The sequence below is a fragment of the Pholis gunnellus genome (assembly GCF_910591455.1).
Source record: "Pholis gunnellus genome assembly, chromosome: 5".
In the NCBI taxonomy this organism is placed as follows: Eukaryota; Metazoa; Chordata; class Actinopteri; order Perciformes; family Pholidae; genus Pholis; species Pholis gunnellus.
The window spans coordinates 2,817,622-2,835,446 of record NC_136531.1 but is presented as its reverse complement, the minus strand read 5'-3'; the positions used below and the strand labels follow the sequence as shown (position 1 = coordinate 2,835,446).

The 17,825-nt window shown below is 41.4% G+C and overlaps 1 protein-coding gene across 1 annotated transcript; it reads left to right on the top strand.

The window, feature by feature from the left end:
• Positions 1 to 4,744: 4,744 nt before the first annotated feature.
• Positions 4,745 to 17,358, top strand: LOC306695929 (MORN repeat-containing protein 4-like; the record flags this gene model as incomplete). The annotated part of the gene is made up of 4 exons (XM_079159367.1): positions 4,745 to 4,811; positions 12,927 to 13,041; positions 15,591 to 15,700; positions 17,189 to 17,358. The coding sequence occupies 4 exons, from the start codon at positions 4,745 to 4,747 to the stop codon at positions 17,356 to 17,358; spliced, it is 462 nt and encodes a 153-aa protein (XP_079015493.1).
• Between the last annotated feature and the right edge of the window lie 467 nt (positions 17,359 to 17,825).

Genomic DNA, 17,825 nt, shown 5'->3' with positions numbered 1-17,825 from the left:
TTTCTGTCGGCCCCTCCCGTGGGCGCGCACATACTGCTGGGTGCTTCCCTGCGCGCACGTCACCAGTGGGTTTTTATTCTAGGGCTGGGTGGAGTGAGATATGAGGGGGACGGGGCTGCAGCATCCCCTTTTTCTACAGCGCTCATTTGTCCCACCCACCAAAAAGCGCCCCTTCCTCCTCCTCCTCCTCCCCCTCCTCCTCATTCTCCTCCTCCTCCACCCCATCTCCGCGCGAGCATGTGCTGTCATTGGTCGTTTATTGGGACGTTTGTCTGCTTTAATGTTGTATAGGGTGCAGCACATGGCGCCTGTGCTCCAAATTTGCCATGGCTTAAAGCTATGTGTGTCAAAGGGCGCGCGGCTGTGCCGGGGATTTAAAATGCGCATGAAGACGCTGCATTGTTTAAATTAACAGATATGTTACAGTGCACCTCTAAACCGCGGCAGTAAATAAACTGAAGCCTAGATTCTAAAGACTGTGTATACAAAGAGGCACTGTTATCAAAAACTGCCCGAGTATTTAATTTAAAAAGAAAATCAAAGAGCCTCCAGATCTTTGAAGCGACTGTAAACAGACCGCGACTGTCCGAAACATGCCCCATAATGTGCACGTGAGGCTCACGGTGCGTCTTTACCAGGAACCCGTCAATTCAACCAGCCTCATCACTAAAATGCATGCGCACTAATAGTCTCATTTAGCCAATTAAAGGATTACTACAATTCTCTTTTAATGGATTATGTTGCTTTTCATTACTGAGTCGTATTAAGCAAATTAATAAACGCTCAACTATTCGGCTATCCCAACCCATAATGCATCTCGAGTACAGGATTTGCCATAACGGACAATGTTTAAAACACTATATTATGAAATTATGATTTCATAAATACTGATGGCATGAGTCATGAGAAAAGTCATACTTCATTTCTTAATTGTTCTACAATAATTATTTCATTTTTATTTCATTTTTCCCAAAAATGTCAATAAGAACTAAGAACTCTTATAAACACAACATTACTAACAAACTGTCCCACAACTGCCTGTAGTAGTCGGAAACGACAGGAAAGAACATGGGAAATGATTTGGAAATGACAGAATTTTGTGTCCCAACATTAGAATCCAAATGCTTTTTCAGCAGCTTCTCAATGCTTCTATAAACCATTCAGGTGAAGAACGACTGGGTCTTAAAGGAGTCAGCATAAACATGTGGAATCTGCTCCTATTCGATTAAACTGACCTCAAGTTTATTATCGGCAATTTTATTCAACAGTGAAAATATATTTAGTTTCTTAAAAAACAATATGAAGCAACTGATGTTCTCTTCGATGTGACTCTGCATGAAGCACCGAGTGTCTGCTTCAGGGGCGTAAATATAGACAGTGCAGGCAGTGAGGTAGCGCGGGGGGCGGGGGGGGGGGGGGGGGGGGGGGGGGGGGGGGGGGGTTAGAGAGGAAGAGCCCATGTGGATAATTCTAACAGGCACTTGAAAATCTTCCACTGCCTCTAAAAGGTTAAATGGTAGATTGAGCCAGATTGAGATGTTTCATGTGTAAAGTCAGTAATAAATTATGCTTATTCTACATAAAATACAACAACGGTTTATATGACATCTTACGAAACCGTTACTTCTCATTATTCCGTATAAGTCCAGCAACATGTGTCAATTTGTTACAATTATACAGTCTTTTCAAATTAAATGTCTGTCTTCACAGAAAACAACTTTTTAAACTTCTTTAAACCAAACAAACAACGTTAGATTTAGGAAAATATTGTGGTTTGGGTAAACGAATACGAATATCCACAGTGACCTCCCGTTTCACACAGGCAGGAATGCAGTCTGTCGGTAATAGTAATCAGTAGGTTTAGCTACGAACGGTGTCTGAAAACAGCCATCTTAGATTACGGCCGTCGCCATGTGGTTGTTTTTGCAACCGATAAACGGAAGTTAGCATATTTGGAATGTGACGGATGGCGACAGCGACCTGTCAATCACAGTAGCCCCGCCCTAAAGCATCCCCTGCTTTATGGTCTATTTGACTCTACATCATGCTGTATTGAAGAAGACTTGAAACTTGAGACATAAACTCATGTTTACAATGTTTACTCAGGTAATAAATCAAGAGAGAAGTAGAGTCATTTTCTCATAGACTTCTATACAACCAGAGGAGTCGCCGCCTGGTGGACACTAGAGAGAATGCAGCTTTAAGACACTTCCTCATGGCTTCACTTGGCAGAACTGGAGGTTGCCCCCCTGGTCTCTATACTTCCCCAAAAGAATAGCCTATGTAACTTATTTGACAGTCAAATCCAACACATTTTTTGGTAAAATCTGGGTGTGAGTGTGCTCACACCACTAGTGTACTTTGTGATTTCTGATGTTTATGGACTTTGAATGCAAGTCTCCACCTTGATGAAGGTTGGTGCACTGTGGACAACACATTGATATGTGTGATTCTGAGATCTTATTGGCTTCCTCACTTCATTTGAATTACACCTGTTATTGATAAAAAAGATGATTAACGTTAAGTTCAAAGTTGGTTCTGGTTTTTTAATGATCCAAACTAGTTGGGAGTCCTACTCCTGTTTCCCCCCTTGAGAAACAAAATTAGGGCGGATTGTTTATTTAATTTGGGTGACCTTGATTAATTTTGAGTGAATTATTGGCTTCTTCCACATCACTTCATTTAACAAACCCTCACCACCTCAGTGCAGCTGTTTGAGCGCGCAGGGAGATCAATAAATCAAGTTCCATAAAAACTCGCCAAAACGCGGGTCTAATCACCAAATTGAAACATGAAACGAGCCGGTGTCGTTAAGAGGAGCCTCGCTGTCTTTTTTATAATCCTACAGAGACGGCGGGCAAAAGGCATAAAAAACAATAAAAAAATAAAAACACGGCAAGGGCAAACGCTTTGAACGGAGCGAGCACTCCGGCTAATTAAGTCGTTGAACCCGTTGCCCTCGACAAAGATGTCTCCCGCGGAGGGCTGGACAGCCAGGAGAAGGGAGCAGCCAATAGGAGGACGCCTTGAGTCGAGGTGGCAGGAAGGGCGGCCAATCAGCGCGCGGCACCTTGCGGAGACGCTGAGGCAGCTCTGCCGGGGAACCAGCGAGCTGCACGGGGGGGGGAAGGAAGGCGAAATTGTCGCTGAGAGGAGCAGAAATCCTCCGCGTTGTTTTTCAGTGATGTAGAGAAAAAGGAGTTGCTCTTTAATAAAAACAGGTAAACCGTTTATTCTATTTCTCCAGGGAGCTCACTGTGTGTGTGTGTGTGTGTGTGTGTGCGCGCGCTGACAGCGTCATGCCGGCAGGATGAAAGGGATTAGGGCGCCGTTACTGTGGCAACATTAGATGGAGGGATACACACTCCTCCTCCCGTTTCTTATGACAGCGCGCCTGATGGAATGTTTTTTGGGGGGCAATTACGCAGGCTTCAGATGTTTCCTCTCGCGCTGTGAAGCCTAAATGTTTGTGTGATGCTCCTGTCGGCGGCGGTTTGTGTGTGAGCTCATTCTGAGGACAATAGAAAGGAGAAGGATGGCCCTTTAAGAGAACCACAGCAAAACACAGCTGGGTGAACAAATGACAAAAGAAAAAACAACAAATGGAAATTTAAAGTGCCAGACAGCTCCAGTTCAGACAAATCAGAAGCCTTAAATGAATAAAAACATCTGTTTTGCCAGTGTGTCGCTGTCACAGCTGGATCACCAATGTCACATGGCCCGGGATCCCGAATCGAAGCCGTATTGAACACTTATCTGTCCTGATACAAGCTGATGGACTACAATTTACGGGCAAAAGTACGTGGAAAGAAATGGCAACACACGCTTCAAGGTTGCATCAAAACAGCTGCGACGGTTTCAGGAAAAGCCATTGTCTTATATTAATTGCTATCTCATTAGTTCCTTGTAATGGCAGATTCCAGTACTGCCTGAAAATAATAACAGAGTCCTACAAGTGTTTCCGCGTGTGGAACCTTAAAATCAAGGTCCGTCCGAATATTTTTTCATGTTTCTGGTGTTCCGGTGTGCAAGCATTCATAAGAACCCACAAAATCTGTTTGTATACATCTCCGAAAAGACGAAAATCAATGTTTGGTGTTTAAGAGCTTTTGGGGTTCTGTTGTAGCCAGCGGATATCCGGGTCCAGGCTTCCTCTTCTGTGCACCGATCGTTGTTTAGAGGCCGATTACGCAGAAATCAAGGCTCAATGCAGTCCACAAACCACTGGGTGACGTCACAACGACTACGTCCACTTCTCATATACACAGTCTATGGTTGGACCTCAATGGTGCTGCTGTGGCTGAATGGGATCAAATCTCTGCAGCCAGGATCCAAAATCATGTGGAAAGCCTGAAACCAGAACTGTGGAGGCTGTTAAAGGCCCATGGATTTGGACTGAGATGTTCCACAATCACATAAGGGCATTAATTCGGGGTGTCCACATGCTTTTAGTCACAAAGTGTATCTTGACTTCCCAGGAGGTTGTGCAGTGTGTGTGTGTGTGTGTGGGTGTGGGTGGGGGTTGTAGTTTCCATGGCTCGCTGCATAATCTGGGCACGATTTGTGCTGCAAAACACCCTGCAGAGGTCAAAAAGTAGCACTTAACCTATGATGGGCTGAAAGGTGGACGCATTACTATAAAAACTCTCAGTGTGTGTGTGTGTGTGTGTGTGTGTGTGTCACAATAACTCCCGCTGTTGATAACGGGTCTTTTGTGTTGTCGTGTGTGCCAGCAGCAGGACCCATGACCCTGACACGAGGTTCCTTCAGCTACTCCAACGGCGAGGAGTACCACGGCGAATGGAAAGAAGGCAAGGCTGACCCGCTCACTCTCACTCGTCCATAACCGGCCACATTTGCATGCAGAGCAGGAGTGTTGCAACAGTGTGATTGAGACAATAATGCACTTTAAAAAGGTAAAGTGCATCTAAATTGTGTTAGATTTATGGAATAAGTAATCACTTAAGCAGTGGCATTTCTTTGAGTATGTGCTCGGCTGTACGGACAGAATTCAGTTCTAGACTATTTCTGTTATTAAAGGGATAGTTCAGATGGTTAGAGGTGTGTTTGTATGAGGTTCTCCTCCACAGTCAGGGTTCTACTACAGTAGATGAGTTTATAGAGACAGACGGGAGAACCAGCACGGGAGCAAAGTAATGTTCTGCTGAGGACGTATTTTAGACTCCTAAAATAATCAATGTCAGTATAAGTGTATATATATATATACAGTATATGTATATATATTATATTTTCAGTGCTTTACTTTGCATAGAGACAGCTGCTTCGGATTCACCAAATTGACACAACAACACAAACAAGCTAACCGATTGAGGCAGCAGTAGACCAGTGGTTGTCTCATGGCAAGGTTAACCGCCAAAGATCTTCTAAACATCTCCAACAAACAGCGATCTGTCCTCCAGGAGTCCGCTGCTCGCTCCCCGTGTGAAACGAGAAGTCCGTGTTGATTTGTCACATAACTTGCGTATTTCATTAACGGCACTTCCGTGTTTATATTTAAGCCAAACAAACATCTTTTTTTACGAAAACTAACTCAGTAGTTTTGTTACCTAAACCTAACTGAGTTGTTTCCTGCACTGTAAAAATAAAAACCGTAAAAAAGGGTCAAATGACTGGCAGCAATGGCTGCCAAACAAAAACCGTAAAATTAAGGTAAAATATCTTAATTCAAATAAAGGGCAAAAACCATAAATTTACGGAAATTTTCATTAAAGGTTTTGCAGTGAAACACTGTTATTTTACAGATTCTTCCTGTATTATTACGATCAAACACCTTCAATAAAGTGATATCCCTAAAAGTTCTGCAGTGAAACACTGTTATTTTACAGATTCTTCCTGTATTATTACGATCAAACATGAAAAATGTAAGTTATTTTCCGTAAAATTATGATTTATTTTTACAGTGTGTGAAAACGGAAACAACGCGCGGAATTTGCCACTTGTTGCTGGACTTTCGTCGGAAAACGACCCAAAAAACTGAGGAGTAACTTTTCACAAGATTTCATACGAATCATTGCGTGAGGATACGTTTCCTTATAGCATCACTATTACACAACGTTTAACCGTGAAAATGAAGAGAATCTGAAACGATCGCATGAGAGTCTATGGAGCAGTTGTCCTGCTCGGTGCAGGACGATGCTACGCTACGATTGGCCAGAATGCCCTCGAGGGGCGGGACCAAAGCGACTACATTTGCCATCAAAACTAATTGGACGTCCAGATAAAATGTGCGGAATTTTCCCTTTAAGGAAAACCTATCGGAATAAAACGGTTAAGCCTGTAAATATGATTTATTTTTTAAAACTGTGCTTAAAGAAAGTTCTGGGCTTTTTGAGGGATTTCATGTCAGAATCGAGCGTCAGGAGAAGAGTCGGGCGTACCGTCAGTGAGTCACAGCAGCAGAACTAAACGAACCTGAAATTCGCACAGATTGCGTCTAACAAGCAAAAAAAAGAACTGATAAAAGGTGTCAAACTGAAGTCAGTAACTAGAGGAAAAAATGTACACACATGCACACACAGACCATCTGGTGCCAGTGAGCCCGCTGAGACAGGATATCACACTACCTAAACCAGTATTTGCAGTTTGACAAAAACACTGAGACAACCTATAGGGCAAGGTTAAACAAAGAACAAAAGTTGGCTCCAAAAGCAGGCGTTAAGACTGCGGGGAGGAACATATGGTCTCTGCACGGTGAGCACAAAACTGTTAAAACTGGTTTAGGATGCTCCGATGAGCGCGCAGCAGTGCTTAAAAATGCTTTTTTTTTAGCACAGACGTTTCTAAGAAATTAGTCCACTAATAGATATAGACCGACGGGATTTCTTGGCATTGTTTACATTTTTTTTGTCCCGTTTATTTATCTATTTTAAATAAAGACTCTTGTAGATGAATATGATATCTATTCCTCTCCTGAAGGGTTCATTTGTTTCCGGAGCTTTTAGTCGCGATCACATGATGAAGTCGATCCCGTGTCGTGGAGTTCTAAACACTCCTTTTGAAAGATCAAGAACTTGAGTTAAATTGAGACATTTTAGTTTTCGGTTCTGGAGCTTTCGATCGTATCACATGATCTTCGTCAGCCTTTTTGTTTTTATGACGACCGTTCCATGATAAACATACTTGTAATGCGATATAATCTGCTTAAAGCACCGTGATACCGATAAGCTCCCACACACATCCATAATGCTCTATAACAATAATCATAATATATTATAACAACTTTATTGATGTTTTATATGTAAAGTATCATATTTCAGCTGGTCACTCACTGACTTTTTAGTTTTACTTTAAAAAAAACATTCAACATTGTGTGTGTTGCTCTTTCTTTTTTTCCCTTTAAAGCAAACAATGACCACTAACCTATAATCCCATAATAACTGATCATAGTTAATTATAATTACAACTATGGGAATTATGATACACAATGATCCACTCCGAGGAGTGACCAGCAAATACAAAGTTTTATAATATGTGACCTTAGCAGTCATTATAAAACGCTTTATAATGATGTAAAGCAGTATGAATACGTATGAGTGTTTACAACTATAATTATGCAGCACTTATAACACATACGTATGTCTAGAATGCGAAATATAGACACGAGCCTCAGCTAAGTGGTAAACCAACATGGACGAAGAGTCCCTGAAGTTCTAACAACAGTTCCATCTGCTGATGAAGATCATGTGTTATGATTGAAAGCTGAGGTTCAGCCTCAACTCACAGTAAACTTACTCTTTTTATTTTGTATTATCTCACTGAGGCACCTTTCTTTACCCCAAAAGGCAGTGAGCTGCAGTTCAACAAGTCTTGCTGTTTTGCATCTTGAACAATGTTTTATTTCTAGTTGTAATTTGTGTGTTATCTTAAAATACGTCAGCTTGTATCGTGAGAAAGATGAGTTGGACTGTAACTAGATGTTGCTCCCTTTACACCCATCATTGTGTTTTTTCCCCCCATGCTGTTAACAACTCTTTAATAACTCTCACCTTGTGTAGTTCCGCGTATAAACAGAGATATGTGTGCGTGTGCGTTTCACACTTTTTGTTGATTTTAGCGCTTTTGAGTGAAATTAACAGTGCTGAATAACTGCTGTAACGTGTACATGTGTGTGTGTGTGTGTGTGCGTCGGTGTTGTGATGAACTCACACTAATGTGTGTGTGTTGCGTTGCGTCCATGCGTGCAAAGAGAAGCTTGTTTGCACACAAACATGTAGCGGTGCGTCGGCCAGAGGTCTACGGTGTCACATGAATAATTGAGGTTGAAGACGGGCCCTGCTGGGCTATCGGGTTACAGGAAGTAAGGCCCGGGTACATGCACGAGCCATTTACTACTGTACTGCGCCCCGCGTCAGTCAGTTAACATCGATGCATTACCGCTATTGATTGACATAAAAGCCGGACAAATTCAGCTAAAACCGTAATTAGCCAGAGACCGCGACCCCGACACGAGATGGAGGAGAGGCGTAACAAAGCAGCTGAGTGACAGATTAGAGTCTGGAGGGAGCAAATCCCCCCCCTCCCCCTCCCCCTCCTCCCCCTCCCCGTCCCACTCAGTAAAGAAAAGTAAACTGTTAGCTTTCACTTTCTGCCACTTGATTTCTTTATTTTCAATCGCACCATTCATACGTGGATGCTCCTCTTTCACTTGAAGGAAGACGCTGTTTTTTGGCAGCTTGTGGCCGGGACGACCGCGGCGTCTTTGACGCTCCACAGATTTGGTCACATTTCAGCGGCTAGTGCGTGAAATCTCCACCTCGGGGGGGGGATGGGGGGGGGGGGGGGGGGGGGGGGGGTCTCAGTCGCTCGTCAGGGGTCTCCCGCAGGCTGAAGAGTTGGATTTAAGCCCCTGTTAATGGAGTCCGGCTTGCACACACGCACACACACACATCTGCACACATGGATGCAGGATGCTTCAGAGGGAGGTCAGACTTTTAAAAAAAGGAATGCAGAGCTCCTGATTTAGTTTCTCCAAATCTCTTCTCCAAATCTCCCGTGAAAAACCCTGCTGAGATTAGGCAGCGAGCAGCACAGTAAGCAGCCCTGACAGATGGACCGCCTAATTTACTTTGCCTTTAGCTGGGAGCGAGGCACAACACTCACTAGGGCTCACCCTTGCCTCACCCTTGCCTCACCCCCCCCTGCCACGCAGCCTGCCTCCCCTCTTGTAAATCCCAATCTGCTGTTCGGGATCCCCTCCCACCACCACCACCACCAACAGATCCTCCTCTCTCCTCTCCTCTCCATCGGCTTCACACCACTTGGCGAGCTCACAGTAAATCCTATTCCTCGCTTACAGCTGCTATACGAGGAACCCCGGGACCTCCTCAGCCCGTGTCCAACTGTGCCACACATCCAGTCATTCTAAATCCCGCCGGGTGTGCCGCTAAATAAGAGGCCTGACGAGGAGAAATTGCTCCGTCTCCTTCGTCTGCCACCTCCCCTGTTCCTGGAAATTAGTCACGGAATTAGAGAGAGAATTAGGTCTCACCTCTGTGGGAACTTTTAAAGAGGTGAAATATGAAAGAGAGCAACTCACCTTTTTGTCTTTTAGCACCAATTATGACTCTCCTGAACTGCTAACTTCAAATTTGACATTAGAATAATAATGTTTATTAACCAAGAAAAACTCCACATACCTTCCAGTAAGGCTCTTTATTTTGATGGTATTCATATGAACGTTTGTATTCATTGTGAGCACTGACAGAGTACATCACAAGCTGTAGAAATCACCCACATGAAGGGACTATTTGAAGAGGGAGAAAGTCCAGATCAGTGCAGTGGGAGGGAGAGCTGTGATAGGCCGAGAGACCTGTCAATCAAGCTAACGCGGTTCCTAATTCACTGGCGTGAAGGTCAGAGGCCGGTTGCATAAAACATATTACGATTTTTTTCTTAAACTTTCCTTAAAATAAAATATGTTGCACACAATATCCTTTAGTCGTCTCCTTCAGCTTTCCTGTAAACGTCCACTTAAATATTTAAGATGTTTCTTAACTTTACTTAAGGAATCCCTTAAAGTTAGTTTAACCATTTCAAATTGGAATAATTCACCCCTTAATATACGCCCAACAAAAAAAAAAAAATGAGACATTTAACAGAAGGTATAACGCTGTGCTTGCTCTTTAAACATTTGTGTTATGTAATTCATCTCTTCTACATATATATATAACATCACCTGTATATGGATTTTTTTAATCAGCATTCAACTTAATTGTATGTAGAGCGTTGACTGGAATCTGAATTGTATGACTGTTGTTTTATGTATATTAATGCATTTCATGTTTATTATGTGTGTGTACAGGCCGTTTGTCACTGCAGGGGAACCACAGGTGTAATTAGTTCAATTGATTACGGTCCCATTCTGTTCAGTGTGCCACAGTCATTCCAGTGAACCAGCATCTCCCCGGAATGGAACTGGGCCATAAATACTGTTTTTAATTACACCTGTGTTTACCCAGCAGTGACGTGTTAAAACGGCCCCGTTGTATGTCAGTATTTGTATGTGCCATCACCATGTAATGTGTTGTGTATTGTATGTAAGTGGACTCCGGGAATATTAGCTGGTTAGCGGGGCATCAGCTAATGGGGACCCATTAAATAAAGAAATAAACACTTAACGAGTCACCGCTGACTCTATCTTAACCACAACATAGTGAGTTTATGGCAATAAATGAAGAAAATGAATGCAGAAGAGTGGATATGCTTAACAATGAGGAAATGATTTTACCAGTCCAGTCTCACTAAATGGTACATGAACGACGCGACAATTTGTAAATCATTTAGCGCGTAATAACAAATTATATTTTGGCTTTTTACGCCATGTAGTCTGTACTGACTGCACCGTAAAGTCATACGCGTGAATATGAAGTGTTCAGAGCCAGAACCGTTACAGTGGACAGTTCAAACAAACACAGGACTTTCACCCAGGAGACCGGTGTTTGCGTCCCAAACTGTTTTTGTAAAGTTAACGTACGGTAAACTTGTGTTATTTACGTTTTAGTTAACCAATGTACTTATTTTGAGCCCAACCATGATGTTTTTTCTAAACCTAACTAAGTGGTTTTGTTGCCGAAACCTAATGTTCATCCGTTTCACGTGAACGATTTGGGGTAAAAAAATGTATTTTCACCGCAGGCGGAATGTCGAAAACGTAAGCTTTGTTTACTCTCCGACCCTCCAGAGGACTTCCAAACTCATAGCTCATATTCATGGACTACTTTATTACCTTCATACAAACCCTGTGAAGAAACAAGTCAAGTATCAAATGCATTATAATAAAAAAAGGTTGAATATCCTGTAAACTATTTGATTTGGCTGCAAAATATTCACTGAAAAGAAGAATTTTTAAGACTTCCTGTTGCTAAAGCGAATTGGCCGTCTTTATATAATCCTTTATATAATCCTTGAACAACACACTACTTGCGCCGCACGACCATTGATTACGTTGTTTTCCTTGCGCCGGCTTCACTACGGCGACGATAACAGAAGATACAAGGTGCTCTGTGCAACCGGCCTCAGATATTCAGCCGCTCACACGACGTTTGTGCTGGGAAGCACATTCACAAACGACGACTTACTTATCGCCACGTTTCATCATCTAATATTGACTTAATCACTGGTTACTTTCTTTGTACTGTGATGGAGAAACGTAATGAAAAGTGTCGAAAATGGCACAGAACTCACCACAACCTGTAGCGGGATAACAAATGGTGGAAGGTCAAGGTCAAGTTTTGACTTCGGTCTCTTATGCAAAGAGGTTTTGCTCATGAATAATATCCCGGGTGAAATGAACACATGGGATACAGTTGCTGGTGTGAGGCACGAGAAACCTAACCTCCAATATTGTTATGTGTTCAAGGATAAGAAACAAGTGTGCCTTTGAATTATTGATGGGTTTCAGTCAACATTTCTTTCGTAATTAGACGGTGACCTCCAGAGATTGTTCTGGTTTTCCAGTTTATTGCCCGTTCTGGTTGAAGTGTGGGACACAAACATGTCTGTTGACTGTGGAAGTGCTCGTTATACAGAGCGCAGTATTCTCAGTATTTAAATTGATCATGCATCCTTGAGAAACATGGTCCGAATGCAACATAGAAATGCAATATTTTCAATATCATCCAATCATAAAAAAAAAAACACATCAATAAAAGATCTTAGAAGGCCAAATAGACTCATGTATAAATCTTCCATTTGGTATCATTCAGTTATTATACTTCATAACTGCTTATTGTTTCCTTTCACGACCTTCAACACACATGGCAACAAATGTACAAAATACTACAAAATAACAATGAAATAAAACCTGACCCGATGTTTACCTTTGAGAGTTTAAAACACATCATAGCAATATATTGACCAACATACCAACATACCATCAGGTTATTAGTTATATATACTGTATATATACATACATGCATAAATGTATATATACATATACGTACATATGTATACATGCATATATACGTATATGCATATATGTGTGTATACTTATATACATATATATATATATAGACTTTTATACCAGCACAAAGTAAATAACTAATTATAAGATAATATAAATATACCATATGACATTACTCATTCAAATTACTGTATTCTTATGTGATTTTAAATATTTGCTATATATTTTTGACACTTTCGATGATCAGGTTGAGGCTATTTGTGGCTCGTAACTTCAGTTTCTTGTTGTTGTGCAGCTGATGAGATGGTTTAAAGATGATTCCATGTCTCATTTGCAGAGTTTAATAATAGTATTTTATATATATAATAATATATAAATATATAATTAACTGTATCTAATTTGCCAGAAACAGTGTCTTTAAAGTACCTGCCTGAGCTGTGTGTGTGTGTGTGTCTGTGTGTGTGTGTGTGTGTGTGTGTGTGTGTGTGTGTGTGTGCCGCTGCAGGTCTGCGTCATGGCCTGGGTCAGCTGACCTTCAGCGACGGGACGTGCTACACGGGACAGTTTGAGAACGGCCTCTTCAACGGCTGTGGGGTGCTGGTCTTCCCCGACGGCTCCAGGTCTGTGCTCACACTTCTACATTTGTTCTCCGTCATACGGTCGTTTTTTAGAATTGTTTAATTTTTTATGGATAAAGATTCCCTTAAATGAAGTTTATTTCAATATTGTTAAAGGAGGTTCTCAACATTGCGACAGCTGAGCCGGCAGCTAGCATCTAACAGTGCTAACATAGCTAACAGTGCTAACATAGCTAACAGTGCTAACAGTGCTAACTGCGCTTACAGCGCAAACAACAGCAACAGTGCCGACATTGTGACTTCACTCTCTGCTCAGGTAGACGTTACTCCACTACCGTATATCTGTACATAGCTAATAGTTGTTTACAGCTATATTAATTCTCTGAATATTGAATTAAGCACCTTTTAATAGGAGCTACCAAACTTTAAGCTTTTAGTCACCGGGGAGACATGTTAACTTTAGGGCTGCAACTAACAAATATTTCATTCTCGGTTACATTTCTGATTTATCAATAAAATGGTTATTTTGGCAAAATGCTCATCACAACTTGTGAGAGCCCAGAGCGACGTCTTAAGATGTGAGTTAGTTCACTGAGTGTGTTGGTTTTCCATGAACATCTCTATCTTCATGCATCTGTGAAACTCCTGACCCTGATGTACTGCAGCGCTAACCAAAGATTATTTTAATTATTGATTATTCGGTTGATTGTTTTTATGATCAATCAATGAATTTGTTCAATGAAGACGGTGAATCACAGCGTCCCAAATCTTCACATGTTTCATCTCACCAACGGTTCAAAACCAAGAGATTTTATATTTATATTATCACAATAATATAAAACAGCAAAAAAGCAACAAGTAGTCACATTTCAGAAGCTGGAAACAAATAGTATTTGGTGTTTTTGATTGATAAATTATGATTAATTGATTATCAAACATGTTAGATTATTGTTTTACTAGTTTCATCACTTACATACATACACTACGTTACGAATGTCCCAAACAGGAGGCAGGTCTTTTGTTGTCATAAATATGATAAAACATTATCGGACATTTTGTTTATTAGCTTCAGAAAAGTAAAGAAACTAAAAAGAAATCCTCTCTAACTTTCATCCTCTTAATATTTTGAATGTCAGATTGTTTTTGAAGTAGCTCTTTCTTGCATCTGCTACTTTTCTTCATTTAGTTATCAAAAAATAATAAGTTAATTAAAATACGATGTGGCTCTGTGACCCGAAACATTTCTCCCCAATTCAGAGTTTTTTCCTTCCGTTGTTCGGTCGGCGGAGCAACGTTCAAGTGCAGCTGAGGATGTTGAAGTGAAGCCTGCTCAGGGCCTTCTGTTGTGTGCTCACCCGGGAGCGTCACTAATTCTTCACGGGCCTTTAAAACACTAAAACATGTTTTAAATGAAGATCTGTCCTTTGCATATCAAAATAGTTCCAGTCCTTGGACTTGAAAGGAGACGTTTGTAGCTCCTTCACAGAGAACAGCAGCTACAATGAGCGGCGGGTTAAAGAGCAGAGAACGCCGCGTTGACCTGCTGCTGATTCAAAATTCCCTTTTTATCAGTGAGTGGAAAAAAAATCAGGTGAAGTTGAATGTCACTGGTTGCTTTTCTGTGCTTCACTCTAAGTGTGACCCAGATTAATTAGTTTTTATGAATTAATAATTACTATTATTATTACGAAGCAAGACTTCCTGTCGATGCGTTTGAACTCTTGTTCTGCTCTCTGGCAGTTCGGCCTTTTGTCTGTTTGAAGCTGTTTGACATTGACATGACGGCGTATTGTATTCCTGGTGGTTTGTGCTGATTTCTCGCTATTTTTTTCTCTGCGAAAGTGTGAAAGTGTGAAACTGAAAAGCGCCCGAGAATGTAGTCGAAGGGGTTTTGGTGAAAGCTAATAAAGAAGAGAAGCTTCGTCGGGGGGGATTTGTTGTCCTGTTTGGATACAAAGATGCACAATGTTGTGATGCCTGTGGTGTGATGTCATCACTGTGTGCTATGACGAGTCAACGAAGCGTCCACCTTTCTCTTTATATGACCACATCCATCAGTGACCGGGAGGACGACAAATCAAAATGAAGCCGAAATCACATACGAGTCAAATATTAAATTACTTTAGCGTCTCTCCGCTACGAGGAACTACAAAAATAGAGCAACGTTTCAGTACAACCGCCAGTTGGACTCGGCGTTAAAAAGCAGACGTGACGTGTTTGTGTAATCACTCTCACTGACAGAAGGTCACACAGAGGTCTACATTAAAATAGACGAGTTCATCCAGAGAGCGAATGGAACAAACCCGTCTGTCAGTGAGAGTAATCACAAAAACACCGTTTTCTTCTTTGCTCCGACTCACAGCCAGCTGCTCCTCACAGATCTAAAAACATACGTTTCCAAAAACGGCGTTCTTTGGATGAACTGATCACATATCGGGGAATCTAAATGGTCACTTTTAAAGCTTTAAAAGTGGTTGTTTTTGGTCGGTAAAGTACGATAACGCTGGCTAAAGCTACGGGAGTCAGATTAGAAAGTGAGGCAACTTGTAAATACATTTTTGTGTGAATATTAGTTTTTTTTTATTTTCCAGGTATGACGGTGAATTTGTTCAGGGCAAATTTCAAGGCGCCGGCGTCTTCGCTCGCTTCGACGGGATGAGGTTTGAAGGCGAGTTTAAAAGCGGATGCGTGGACGGTTACGGTAAGACTTCACTAACTCACCCCCCCCCCCCCGACGTCATAGCAGTAGAAAGTACTCAAGTGATGTACTTGTACTTCACTCGAGTATTTGTACTTTTTACTTCTTCTCCACCAAATTCTGATGCAAATATTCAACTTTTACTTACAACTTTAGTTACTTTGGATATTCAGATTAACGATCCAAAATGTAACCAGCTGATGAATTATGATATTTATTATAGATTAAGATGCAACTTTATTGATCCCGAGGGACGTTAACAGGCAGCAGCAAGGTGGGGCTTATTTCAATTAAAGTATACGAATGCATCAATAATTATAAAATGGTTACATTATATTATTCTGCATAATGAGTACTTTTGTAGGCTACTTTCGGTATATTTTGAAGCTTATACTTGTGTACTTTTATAAGTACAGTGTAATGCAGATAATCATCTTGAGGTTTATTTCAGTCTTCACTTTAATTAGTTTATTTTTTTACGTTTCATGCTTCTTATATTGAAGTTTGTGTCACTTCTCACAAATGAAGGGAATGTTTTTATATCTTAAGTTTTGTTACAGTTCTCTTCTCTCTCATCCTAATCGTTATAAATACGTTTTGATCACATTAAACAGTGAAACGTGTTAATTGTCTGGACCGGAGCTCACCACCTCTCTGAGGGTAATCAACACGTTGTTATTTGAGGAACCGTGACAACTGGTTCATTTTTTTGTGCCTGTAAAAATAGAGACGGAACAAAAAGATTCCTGCAGGTTCCTGAGAGCCCACAACCTGGAATCAGAGCCGGTTCGAGTGGTGGTTTTTTAAAAGGAGGCGCCTCGTTCCTAAAATGTTTTTTATGCAGTTCTTCTGTTAAACATTAACCAGAGTTCAGTAACATGTAACACTAGGCCATTATAAGAAGGAAGCGAGAAGTCAAACAGAAGATCAAGGAGATGAAACAAAGAGATTCTGAGTTAAAGCAGCTTAGTTATTACCGTATATTTAAAAAAGAAAGGACGGAGAGTTCACACAGCGGCGTTTGGGGAAAGTTTTGTGTCGTTTTTGGTGAAAACTTAGTTCGACATAAACGGGGAAAAAACAAGCATGTGAAAACAAAAGCCTCTGAAATATGTAGAAATAATTCATGTCTCTTCAGAAACAGATTTCTGCCCTTTTTTTGTAAGTATTGAGTCAAAAAAGATCTCACTGGACACCTGATCACCACAACTTATTCTTATTTTCACAAGTGAGCAGAACTGAAGAGGACGGATGCAAATTGTGCTCCAAGAAAACTATTTATGAAAGAATGTGTTTGTGTTGAGATTGGAACTCTTCTCGAAAAAGATCTTAAAGTTCTAATATTGGAAAATGTGAGATTTGAATGGATTTGAATTTTATTATTAAGCAGGTCTAATATTAACTGTTACACCGCCGAACGGCATGCTGGGTATGGTCCCGAAGACGTGAAGGTGGCCTTCAATGTCGGTCTTTGCTGTGTCCCGTGTGCAGGAGTGCTGACGTTTTTGGACGGAGGTCCTGGCGGCGGCGGCGGCGGCGGCGGCGGCAACAGCCACGAGGGCCTGTTTGAGACCAACCAGCTGATGAGGCGGGAGAACAACCAGGGAGCCGTGCAGAGAGCGCAGGCAGCAGCAGCCAAGGCCCGAACTCTGGCCATGTGACGCGGACTACATCACCCACAGTGCCCCACTATGACCCTCCTCTCGGTTTGAACAGCTGATTGTTATTCAAGAAGAGATTAGTTTCAGTTTCAGTTTCCTTCGTATTGTCAGTATACGGCAGGTTACTGCCATTTCTTTTCTTTTACATATTTATTTCTCATTCAGAATTCTCTGGAGTAGAAATCAATCAATCAGCCGATATGTGTCCACTGTACACAACTCTTAGAAAGCCACTGATTCAGGATCAGCTGAGCCAAACACAGACTAACGGTGCTAGATCTGCTTCAGGCTCAGCTCACCTGACAAAACACAACTCTGGATTCAAAAGTGCATATTGACGTTATCCAGTAAACATTGATTTGGTAATTATTTAATTTTTAAAATCCTATTTCAAACATTTAGTGACACGAGAGACATTTTTGCGCCTTAAGTGGTTCAACTTTTCATGAAGTGAAGACACTGAAACA